The following is a 12,885-nucleotide window of genomic DNA, read 5'->3' as shown; positions in this document are numbered from 1 at the left end:
TTTAAATTCATATAAATAGTTATAAGGATATGAATGCACATGTATGTATGTGTGTGTGAGAGAGGGGAGGGAGAGGGAAGAAGAGACGGGGAGAAAGGGAGAGAGAGAGCAGGAGAGAGAGAACGTGTATATAAGACATGAAAATCGAAAGGCATCATGAGAAGGGTAGAGATTTTCAGTAGGAGTGGGTGGAGTAATAGGACACTTGAACCTAAAGGAAGAAAAGTACTGGGTGTGGGAAAGGGCCGCAGCAGAGACAGTGAGAATGGGAATAGGAACCCAGGAGGAGGATCAACAGATCAGCTAAGCAAAGTATCAAAGTATTTTTTAAATACTGAGATGAAACCTATTAAATGGTATTCACATTTAAACAGAAATGCAAGCTAAAAGTAAATTCAGGCCATTGTGTTCTTTAGTTGCTGAAGATCCACTCTCATCAGCACAAGGAGCTGCTGTGTCTCACCGGCCACAAAACAATACTCAATGTTAAATGGTTTTGGAAAAACAAGCAGGAACATTTTTTTCTGCTTATATTGCCATGAAATTAAAATTTTGCAACAATAAAAAGTATGGAAGTTGAAAAAATGCATGGAGATTGAGCATGATCCTGACATTCATTCAACTGAGGCCCTTGGCCTGCCTGCTGTCTTTGTTTCCTCTGTTCCTCCCTTCTGTCCTTTCTTTCAGTCATCCTTCATTTGGCCTTTCTTTCTCCCTTCATTGCTTCCTTCATTCCTTTCTTCCTCCCTCCTCCTCTTCCTCCTCTTCCTTATTCTTTTGTTTTTATTCTTTTATATGTTACAAATAAGGGAAAGAATTTTATCTTTAAAATTTAAAAGAGTTTATTTTAAATTGTATGCATGTGGTATTTCTGTGTGGGCATATGCAGATGGGTAGGTACCTACTTAGGTCATGAAGTGCATCCAGTTCTCTGGATCGAGAACTACAGGAGGCTCTGGACGATCCAACATGGTTATTGGGAACTGAACTCAAATCCCCACAATGATATGTGTGATTTAGAGTTTGTTTTGGTTTTATGTTTACAGTTGTGATGCTTTTTTAATACATGAATCTACATTGTATGATATTGCTGTAAGTGATCTAATTTTCATTTAGTGTTTGATTTGTTTGTCTATATTTATTTTTATATCATTGTCCCATTTCTTTTGTGTTTAAAGTGTTTTTGTGAGATGGTTCAGCAACTAGGAGCACATATCATTGTAATTTAATATATCACACCAGCATGGCCAAATCAAAGACATCAAATGAAAAAAAACTAGAAATTAATAATGAAAGTATAAGTATCAAAAATATATAATGAAATGAGTTGGCCAAATAATAATAAAAAACTTGGAAATATATATTGAGCGACTCAGACATGTTAGAAATTCAAATTGCATTTGCATACAAAATAAATGAAATCTAAAATTATGTAAAAATTCTAAAATTCAATGCTATTTTTCTCCTTTACCATAAAAAGTGATCAAATTAAAAATAAAATTATAAATAGTTCCTTGATTTTCCAGACTTGATAAAGAATATCTATGGAGAAAAATCAAATGAAATTATACAAAGTAGTAAAAATTTGAATGCTTCATTTTAAGAGTGAATAAAATGTATGTTACTATTCCCATTCAATATTGTACTAAGGATTGTACTTCATATGCATGTTGACAAAAGTGCAAAAGTCTGAAATAAAACAGGGAAAGTTAAACTCTTCCCAATAGAATATAATTATTTGTTCAAAAAATTTTCAAGCAATACAAAGAGTGGATAGAGCTCTGCCAATTCTATATGCAAATATAAATTATCTTTTTTTTAGTTGATATTAGATGCAAATACTGGTCTTCCTGACATTTCACTGATAGACACACACACACACACACACACACACACACACACACACTCCCCAAATATTGCAATCTGTTTACTAATTGCCTAGCAACATAATATGGCTGTTGGATATTTTAGAGCTTACAGATAGGCACAATTTCCTTTGCAAAGTTCTTCCTTGTATATCTACAATGTATAATTTTCCTGTTTTTCCCTAAGGAAATTCAAAGTGAACAGAAAAACGTGTACTGAGGAAATTGTGCGATGGTTTTTAATAGAGGCTTAAATGAACTGAAAACTGGACACTGATGTTTTAAAGTACATTTACTGTATTCCCAACATGCAAAGATCAGAAGAAACATCTGAGACAGAAGGAGTATTTGGCTCTCATCGGAGGCTTTTGTACTTACCTCTCTTTGACAATGCTGGGGAACCTTGGAACTTCCTGTGGATCAACACAGCAACAAAAGCAGCAAAACATTTTGTAAGTTTACAAATTTGTCAACTCTGAGTACTTAAAAACTTAATTTGAAATGTTCTTTTTTCTAATAATTATTTTATTTGCCTTAAAGTTTACATTCTTTTTGTTACTATTTTTATAAATTGGTGCCCCCTCCCTGTCTGCAATCCCATAGTTCCTCATTCCATTCCTCCTCCTCCTTGTCTCCAAGAGGATATCTTCCTTCTCACCCTCCCACCCCACCAGGTCTCCCAACTCCCTGGGGTCTCAGGGGTTAGGTGCATCTTCTCTCACTGAAGACAGACCAGGCAGTCCTCTGCTATATATGTGTCTGGGCCTCCTATCAGCTACTGAATGCTTCCTGGTTGGTGGCTCAGTGTTTGAGAGATCTCAGGTGTCTAGGTTAGTTGAGACTGCTGGTCTTCCAATGGGGTTGTCCCTCCTCAGCTTCTTCTAGCTTTTCTCTCAACCCACAGGGGTCCCTGACTTCAGTCCAGTGGTTAGATGTAATATCTAACTTTGTATCAGTCAGCTGCTTACTGGGCCTCTTGGAGGAAAGCCATTCTAGGCTCCTGCCTGTAAGCACACCATACCTTCATAACAGTGTCAGACCTTAGATCCTCCTCATGAGATGGATCCCAAGTGAGACTGGTCACTGGATCACCTTTCTCTTAGTCTCTTCTCCATTTTTTCTCTGCAGTTCTTTTAGACAGGAACAGTTCTGGGTCAGAGTTTTTGACTGTGGGATGGCAACCCCATCCTTCCACTTGATGCCCTGTCTTTCTACTGGAGGTGGACTACAAGCTCCCTGTCCCCACTCTTAGAAATTCCATCTAAGGTCCCTTTCTTTGAGTTCTGAGCATCTCTCACCTCCCAGGTCTCTGGTACATTCTGAAGGATCTCCCTACTTCCCACCTCCCCAAGGTTGCATATTTCCATTCATTCTGCTAGCCTTCAGGGCTTCTTTCCTCTCCCCCCCTATACCTGATCTTCTTCCCCCTTTCCTCTTCCTCTCCCCTCTTCCACCCAGGTCCCTTCATCCCTTTATCTCCCATGATGCTTTTCTTCTCCCTCCCAAGAGGTATAGAAGAATCTTCACTTGGGCCCTTCTGCTTGATAATCTTCTTGAGTTCTATGGACTGTACCCTATGTACTCCACACATTTTTGGCTAATATCCTTTCATTACTGAGTATACACCACACATGTTCTTTTGGGTCTGAGTTACCTCACTCAGCATGATATTTTCTAATTCCATACATTTGCCTGCAAAATTGTCTTGGAAGTTTTAGGTTGAAGGTCATTTGCTGATTCCCTCCCCCCTCTCTCTCTCTGTGTGTGTGTGTGTGTGTGTGTGTGTTTGTGTGTGTGTATGTGTTTGCACTAGAAATTAAACTCAAGGACTTGCACATATTAAGCAAGTGGTCTACACTGAATAATATTCCACTCAATTTTAACTATTCTTTAATGCAGACATTTAATAGGAAGGATATGGAAAAATTCTAGTCAAATAAATTCTTAATTTATATTAGTAACAAATGTATTAGCTAAAATAAACAAACAACAACAAAATGCTTTATATTGTGTTCCATACAAAATAAATACTAGAAGAAAATCCTGAAAAATAAATTTCAAGATAGGTAGAACTAAGACACACTATGTTTTTTCTGAAAAGACTTTGTTGTAATAAACTGTAAAAATGCAGTAATTGAAATATTTGGTATCACAGTTAATTTGTAAAAATACCACAGGCCCTAGACAAATATGGTTGTACAGGTAAACTATGGCCTGTTCTAGCTACCTACCCACTACTCTAGCTATCTACTTGTGATTCTTTTCTAGTAAAAAAAAATTACTTCATTTCTTGAATATACACATAGTTCCAGGATTAGCTCAGGATATGCTAACTATTGCAGCCTGGTGATGACCCAGATACCCATCTATTCTTAATGTCCTTTTATTCCCAGAAAATCTAACTTTGGCCATGCAGATTGTGGTCTAGAGAAGTGACTGCCCATGATCCCTCATGAATCTGGAACTTATGCTTCCAGTTCTATCCAGGTGTGATACTATTCCTGGGGAGACATAAACAAATGTCTTCTCCCTCCAGATAGGGAAACAAAGACAGAACAGTGTACACACATGCTAAAATTCTACTTCGTGGATGAAGGAGGTGTTTTAGAGCTGCTTACAGGAACATAGGTAAGAGATTCCTTACAAAAGTAGAAATGCCTCGAAGGCAGTTACATCACTGAAGCCTATCCCAGTGTAAGTGATAGTGGATTAAGGCTGGAAACCTTATGCCTAATATTCTTTCCATGTCACTCAGTTGGCCTGAGGTTCCAGAAAGCTCAGCTAATCTCTGCCTCTTCCAGCCTGATCTATTGGTCTCAACTGCTCTCCGTCAACTCAACTTGTGTCACTGTGATTCCTTATTGCTTACTCATGTGTAGGATGAAGAGTCCTAGTGAACTGGGTAGTTTCTGAGACTTACTGAAGCCACTGAATTCCTGAGCTTAGAGAGTTTCTCTTCAAGATAGGATTTTTTACCCTTAGGACATTCTGTTGTTTCACCTCCCTGATAACACTCTGTCTTAAAGTACAATGTTGACCTCCTCTTTAACGTCTTATGTTTTATGAGCTTCCCTCCTAGATAAAAGGTTTTCATTAAAGAAACTGTGACACAATACCCAGGTAGCTTATCTTCTGCACTTGCCCAAGCAGACCCTGGGAAGAGTCTCACATTCACGCCCTTTCTTGGTTACCACTGAACTAGAATCCCACCCAGCACTCTAATCAAAACAATCAATGTGGAACCTTTGGGAGACTGACATACAAGCTCTTCATACTTTATCTGAAATCAGCCAAGCTTGAACAACAGCAAAGCCAGAGCCAAACTTTCACTCAACAAAGGCAGTATATTAACTCATATCAGGCATGCAATGAGAAAGTCCACAAGTCCAGACCCTCCAACAAAACCAAAAGCAGCATGAAAGGCTAAAACAATGATGCCCCAATTGAGTCCTATAGCCAAGTTCTCCAGGAATAACTACCCACATGAACCTCAGGATATGAGTTTAAAAGAGAAATCATAAACATAATTGATAATTTAAAAAGAGCATGAACAAAAATTTCAGCAAGTAAAGAGAATGGGAATTAAATCCCAAGTGAAATATAAAGAAATAAAAATAGAAGTCTGCCTGAGCCTATGCTATATGTGCCATACTCATCATTCAGGGCCAGCCAAGACTGAACATCCAATACATCAGCCTAGATTAAGCCCTCTATACACTATTCCCATTCTACAGGTACTGGCCCTGATTGTACATCTTTTATATCTGAAATACAAACTTTGCTTGGCCCTAGTCACCTATCCTATGTACCAACTCACCCTACTGAGACTGCTGGTATCTAGCTCACTCATGACCTATCTAAATTCCAGAATTAGCCTAATTGTACATCCGGTGTGCTTGTTCAGTCTGGTGAATTTCCCTAAGTCTAGCTCACCTGAACCATAGCCAACCACCTAGCATAACCTGAAATGCACATTTGTGTGGGGCCCTCAGTTGTCTTTCTGGCCTTGCCTCTGTGTTATAGTAATCAGACTTGGATACAGAGGTACCTTTTAGAGCTCACAGAGATTTTACTGCTGTTATTTTCAATTTTAGATCTTACATCCTAGAAAAGTCAGTAATACATTATAAGTGTACTGGGAGGAGGAGGAGGGAGATTCTCATAGGCATACAACTCTTTAAGTCTTGCTGCATCACTAAGAAATTAGCAGTCAACAAACCTGATTATTAGGGACTTGTACCTCTGTCTGCCACTGTTCAGGAACATAACAGAGGTTCATCTACAAAAATCTGAAAAGCAATTATTATTTTTTATGTTTTAACGATGTATTAAAGCTTTATTATAGACACCGGGTCTGGTTAGTTTTAATGTCATTATTTATTTACAAGATCTTTGCAAAGAACTTGCAAATTAAAAATCAAGAAAAGGCTACAGCAACAGAAACCAGACCTAAATTCTATATATCTCAATGAATTTCTATATAGTTAAAATTAAAAAAAAAAAGATCATGAAACAACAAGGTGACCCATCTATTTTTAACTTACCTACCTGCTACCCTGCCAAAAGTCATTCTCTGCAATAGATTTTCTGGCATGGTCTTTAACGTTTTACTTTACTTTCAGATCTCTGGAACTCTGAAGGTTTTAGAGGTGCACATACTATTTAAGACTTGAGACATTTCATAGGAGAGCTCAACGCTGACATAAAGTTCACATGAAGAAAAAGAAGAATGACTCCTGGTGATGAAAATTGGTGTAATTTTAGGAGACATAGATGGGATATGACAAGAAAAAGTTTGTCCTTTTATTTGAAGAGTCAATGGTCGATTGGCTTCACTTATTTTCCCTCGGATTAATTCAGAACTTGACCTGTTGCTGGGAGGAGCTGATGGTTTTGAGAGGCTGAGCTTTGCCAAGCCCATAATGATGCACCCCTGTCCTAGGGAGGACAGAGCAGGGAGGACTGAGCTTTCTGCAAGCAGCTTGTAATAAACACGCAAGTAGCATGCCTACACACATTGCAACCTGTTCCCCTCCCTCTGAGGTAGTACCTAATAAAAGACTTTATGGAAATCTTATAAAGCAGATCCGGAGCTCCTTCCAGAGATGGCAAACTGAAGAATGGGTGAGGAGCCACTTTTTGAAAGCATCCTCTTCTCATAGTTCTTAGTCTCAAATGGTCATTTCTTCCTTATGGGGAGGAGATTCAAAAACAAAGCAAAGGAAAAAGAAAATGAAAACTTACCTAGTCCAAGCCCCTATAAGCACAGAAACCCAGTGAGTTTTCATTTTCCCACATCCCTTAAGACAGTACAGAATCTAGCCTTAATTACTTTAACAGAGGATTTATTTTATTTTTTTAATTTCGACTGTGGTATTGGTGCATAATATATTTATCTTACTCCTATTTATTCACTTGTTTATTTTTCACTAGACATCAATTCAGTTTTCTGTTTTCTTTCAGTGGAATATACTGTATATAGCCATTTACTCTGCTGTCTTAGAAACCAGAAGATATGGCCTTTTACATTTCATACTGTTATGTAATTATAATCAAAACTTTTACCAGGGCCTTGAACAAGTTTAGTATTTTTAGAAAGTAAATAAAATTATAAAAGCATTATGAGACATCGTGCTATTTAAGGAATTGAGACATCGTGTTAAGGAATTAGTTCATCTCTTTTGCCCCCTTGTGGTTGCAAAAGGCTATTGCCCAGCATACACTGAAATGAAGGTAAGAGTCTTAGAATACATACCCAATAATTTCATGTTTGTATATTTCAATATGACTTTAAAGAAAATATATATACTTCCTTAGTAGAGAAATGATTTCAAATTATAAATATCTCCAAAAATTTCTGAATGAAGATTTATATACTTCTTACATTTTAAGCAACCAATGGTGTCTGAATCTTTTTTAAAATCCAAAGCAACTTTCTCTATTCTTAAATGTTTTTTAGCTCCTAATAAGAAAAGAAAGCTGAGTAGATTTGAGTATAGCCTTTTATCATCCCCTTTTATAATAACATCATTTCTCTCTCCTCTTTCCAAGCCATTTCATATTCATATACCTTCCCTTCTCTCTTTCAAATTCAGGACCAATTTTGCAATAGTTGTTAAAAAAAATTGTGTGTGTGTGTGTGTGTGTGTGTGTGTGTGTGTGTGTGTGTGCGCGCGCACGCGTGTGTGTGTGTACCAAAATATACCCTGCTCAATCTGTATAATGTTACTCGTATGTATGTTTTTTTATTATTTATTATTATATATAAGTTCACTGTAGATGTCTTCAGACACACTAGAAGAGGGCATTGGATCCCATTACAGATGGTTGTGAGCCACCATGTGGTTGCTGGGAATTGAACTCACAATCTCTGAAAGAGCAGCTGGTGCTCTTAAACGCTGAGCCATTTCTCCAGCCCGTGGATGTATGTTTTCAAAGCATTCAAATGTTTCCTGATCATTAGGAACTAGATAGGCCAATTGGTACACTCATCCCTGGAGGAGACTAATTCTACCCCCATCGTCATTCCTTAATTGCTTATAGCTCTAAGACCTACAAAGGAAACATGCCTAAAGTCTTATTAACATGGCTGCCTAGGCATGAGCTGAACAAGTAGCTACAACATAGAGGAAAGAAAGACCACAGAGACTCAACGTTAATTATGTTCTGTAGAGTTTAAGACTTTTCCCTTAGTCTATTTACAGAAATCAGAATACTGAGACAATTGCAAGAACTACCACATGGTGCAGCCTGGCAGGTGGCCTCTCCCAGGTGCCTTTCCCAGGTGGCCTTTTGCATTTCTTTAATGTACCATAGATGGCTTTAGAAAACATTTATCATTTTCTGAAAAAAAATTCCAACTGAGTTATTTTTATCCGAGGGAGCAAGAGGCAAATTATACAGCCACCAGAGTGTGTTGTAATCAATACTGCAGGACAGATTCAGATTCTGGCAGACAGTGTCAGCCCTGGGTAGCTTAACTTTTAAATGTTCATACTTATGGGCTGTAAAAACTGTACAGTGATAATTTCCTTATGACAAGTTTTGGAAACTAATAGCTAAATACGACTAGTGTCCTTTGATTTTCAAAATTTGACTGTTTAAACAGGCAGTCTCTAAGCTACAATATCATAAGTCAATATTATCCTCAACTTAGTTTTTCTTATTCATGTTTCATCTTACTTTCTCCAGTATACACTCTCCTCTTGTGAGTTACAGCATATGCTGTTAATTTTTCCTTTTAAGTAGCACAATAGATTTTCAGCTTTCTGGGTCTAGGTGGGTTAAATGACTTTTTAAATGAGATAAATAAAATAATGAACACAAACATTATGCATAATTAAGGTGTCATCTTCCCAATGTGAACAGAAGTTCTGTAGCAGCAGAGGGGGATTTATCTCTAGCTATGTTAAAAATTCTACTACGTTAACTGATGAAACTACTGTGATTGTGGAGAATTGGAGGGTCGCAGGCATAGAGCCCAATTATCTTGAGCTATCTTTAGCCTCTCAAAAGTCATTCCCATTTAACATGTTTCACCCAACATTGTATGCTTGGCAGGGGAAACAATTACAATGTGTAAATGGATCATTATTGTCTACAAACCCAAAAGCAAAGAATGTCATCAGCTATCATTTGAGACCCATAATAGAGATTCCCCCATTTACTGTAACATACTTTTAAAGTGTATTGACATATTTCCTTTCTTTTGTTATTACAAATCTGTTATTATTTGGAACATGGAATTCCAGATAACCTGGATCCATGTTCCCAGACCATGGCAAGTCATAATGTCTCCATAACAAAGTATCTCTTATGCCCTGTAAGCTGAGAGTAGAGTTTTTGAATCAGCACTGTCATGTCAGAAAATTCACTATAACAATAGCCATTTTTTCTTTAAAATAATTATTGAAAATAAAATCTTCTCTCATACAATATATCCCAACCAACAGGCTGCCTTCTTCTACACTTCTTGGCTTCTCTTTAATTCCCCTCTTCACACCAAATCCCCTCTCCACCTGTTTCCTCTTCAGAGAAGAACCAGCCTTCAAGAGACAACAGTAAAAAAAAAGATGTAATAAAATCAGGCAAAGGCCATCATATCAAGGATAGAAAAGGCAACCCAATTGGAGGGAAATGTCCCAAGAGTTAGAGACCACTGTTAGGTGTCCCACAAAACCAGTGAGCTAATATTCAAAATCAAAATCCAAGATAAACCAAAGGATACAAACTATGCAATATGTACCTGCAGGTACACCCAGAATCCATACAAATACCCAAACACCATTTTCTTTTCATTTTAGGGAGAGCTTCAGCCTATAAAGCTTTGTTTATTCCAAGCAAGTTTCCATCAATTATTGGAACTCAGTTTTCTCCTCTATAAAATAACAGTATAAGACCTGGTAAATTACTTAGTAACATACGCTGGGCTCTTTCTCTCTTGCTTTCTCTTGTGACTATAGTTCCCATACTGAAGAGTCTTCATGATTTGCTTTCATAATTGTGATGTTCTAAGTGTACATCTGAATTGGAGAGAGTTTGGTTGAGTACCTGCGCTGAGCTTGCAGATGGTTTGAGTTCTAACAAGGAGTTTCTCAATAATCATTTCTGGGACTTTGTGGTCCTCAAAGGTATTTTGATAGCCCACTGCTTCAAAGTTGAGAAACCTTTCTCAAATTATTTGACAATATTTTCCCTTGGTAAGTTGAGTTACCAGTGGAATGCAACTTATTGTACAACAGAAACAAAAAAAATGTTTCTCTATGTTTTGAGCTCACAGCAATTATCGCCTTTGAAAAAAATGAAATGAGCCAACTAAGGTGAGACAGGAGGTTCCTCAGAAAATTGGACATAGTTCTACCTGAGGACCCAGCTATACCACTCCTGGGCATATACCCAAAAGATGCCCCAACATATTACAAGAACACATGCTCCACTATGTTCATAGCAGCCTTATTTACAATAACCAGAAGCTGGAAAGAGCCCAAATGTCTCTCAACAGAGGAATGGATACAGAAAATGTGGTGCATTTATACAATGCTGTACTACCCAGCTATTCAAAACAATGACTTCATGAAATTCTTAGGCAAACGGATGGAACTTGAAAATCTCAAACTGAGTGAGGTAACCCAGTCACAAAAGAAAACACATGGTATGTACTCAATGGTAAGTTGATATTAGCCAAAAAACCAAAAAGAGCTCAGAATACACATGCTACAACTCACAGACCATATGAAACTCAAAAAAGAAGGAAGACCACACCAAAGTGTGAGTCCTACTCAGAAGGAAGAAGAAACTATTCTCCAGAATTAGAGGGAAAATGGGATCTAGGAGGGAGAGAGGAGGGGAGAGGGGAAAAGGAGGACCAGTTCAGATATAGGAGGAGATGCAGGACAAGTACAGAGGGTCAGGAGTTTGAAAGGAGGTATGTAGCAGTGGGGGAAGGAGAACTGGGGGGTAGCCACTAGAAAGTTACAGATGCCAGGAACCCAAGAGGCTCCCATGACCCAACAGGGAGGCCATTAGCCGAAATACCCAACCAAAGGGAAATAGTACCTTTAGAGACCATATCCAGTGGATAGGCATGGCAACCCAACCACATCAAAATATTAATCCAGAATTCCTCCTTTCAAAAAGCACTGCAAGGACAAACTGTAGAACAGATATTGAAGGACAAACCATTCAGAGACCACCTTATTTAGGGATCCATCCCACCTGCAGACATCAAACCTAGCCACTATTGCTGATGCCAAGAAGCACCTGCTGACAGGAGTCTGGTATAGTTGTTCCCTGAGATGCCTGACCAATACAAAGGAGGATGCATGCAGCCAAACATCAGACTGAGTGCTGGCACCCAAGTGGAGAAGTTAGCGTAAGGACTGAAAGAGCTGAAGGGGTTTGCAACTCCACAGGAAGAGCAACAATATCAACCAACTAGACCCCCCAAAACTCCTAGGGACTTGACCACCAATCAAAGAGTACACACGGAGGAACCCATGGTTCCAGCTGCATATGTAGCAGCGGATTTCCTTATCTGGCATCAGTTGGCTGGGGAGCCCTTTGGTCCTATGGAGGCTTGATGACACAGTAGGGGAAAGCTAGGGCACTGAGGCAAGAGTGGGTGGGTGGGGCACCCTCAGAGAGGCAGGGGAAGGGGACGGGGGTTTGTGGAGGGGAAACTGAGAAGGGGATAACACTTGAAGTGTAAATAAATAAAGTAACCAATAAAAATAATAGAAATAAAAGTACATGTAGTGAAGCCACAGCCATGTTGGTGGAGGAAAGTAGCAAACTCCATGGGATGCTAGGATTTGCAGTTGAAGGCAATCTGTAGTGCTCCTTCTCGGGACATGAAGGAGGGATGTTGTAAACTCTGAGAAAAAGCAAAAAATTTAAAAAAGTAGCAAGCTTTCATGACTTTCACTGTGCCAAGCATAGAGTGTTAACAATATTAAGGAAATAGACTTAATGAATGTTTCCTTTAAGAAAACATCAAAACAATAAAGCTGATCTCAAGATGTAGAAACAGATTAATTGAGTGAAGTGGGCACTGGTGAGGACAACTGATCCAAACTCTGGTTTTTGGTCTATCAGATCCAAAATAAATATTCTGTGAAGGTTACACTGGTCAGACAACATCACACAGAAGGACAAAAGAAGCAGGAGGAAGATGACTGAACTGTTAACTGTGTGTTTTAGTTCGCTTAATTTTAAATCATCTACCAACTTAAAAAAGAAGTACAAACTTGGTTTCTAATCACAAATAACTCAAGATGTACAAAATTTTTCAATGTCACAAAGAAGCAGAATTCTAAAAATTATTGAATGTAATATATGCATGGTTTTCTGAAGCTAATATGATTAGTTATAAAGCAATTTAGTTACTTTCCCAGTATTACATTCTTGAGATGACTTTCATTTTATTTAGTCCAATAATTATGAAAATAAAGTCTTACTTAAATAAGCATTTTATTATAACATATTCCACAATGTTTCAATTACCTTATTTCTTATTGGTATA

At 38.1% G+C, this 12,885-nt stretch overlaps 1 protein-coding gene across 1 annotated transcript in view; it reads left to right on the top strand.

Moving 5' to 3' along the window:
- Positions 1–2,173: 2,173 nt before the first annotated feature.
- Positions 2,174–12,885, top strand: part of Sucnr1 (succinate receptor 1) — a 38,927-nt gene continuing 28,215 nt past the window's right edge. The window contains exon 1 of the mRNA XM_032896965.1: positions 2,174–2,317. Coding sequence (XP_032752856.1) covers positions 2,174–2,317 — 144 coding nt within the window. The remainder of the gene's footprint in view (positions 2,318–12,885) is intronic.

Source organism: Rattus rattus, chromosome 3, assembly GCF_011064425.1.
Source record: "Rattus rattus isolate New Zealand chromosome 3, Rrattus_CSIRO_v1, whole genome shotgun sequence".
Taxonomy (NCBI): Eukaryota; Metazoa; Chordata; class Mammalia; order Rodentia; family Muridae; genus Rattus; species Rattus rattus.
The sequence above is the reverse complement of the archived record's forward strand: the minus strand, read 5'-3'. Positions and strand labels throughout refer to the sequence as shown.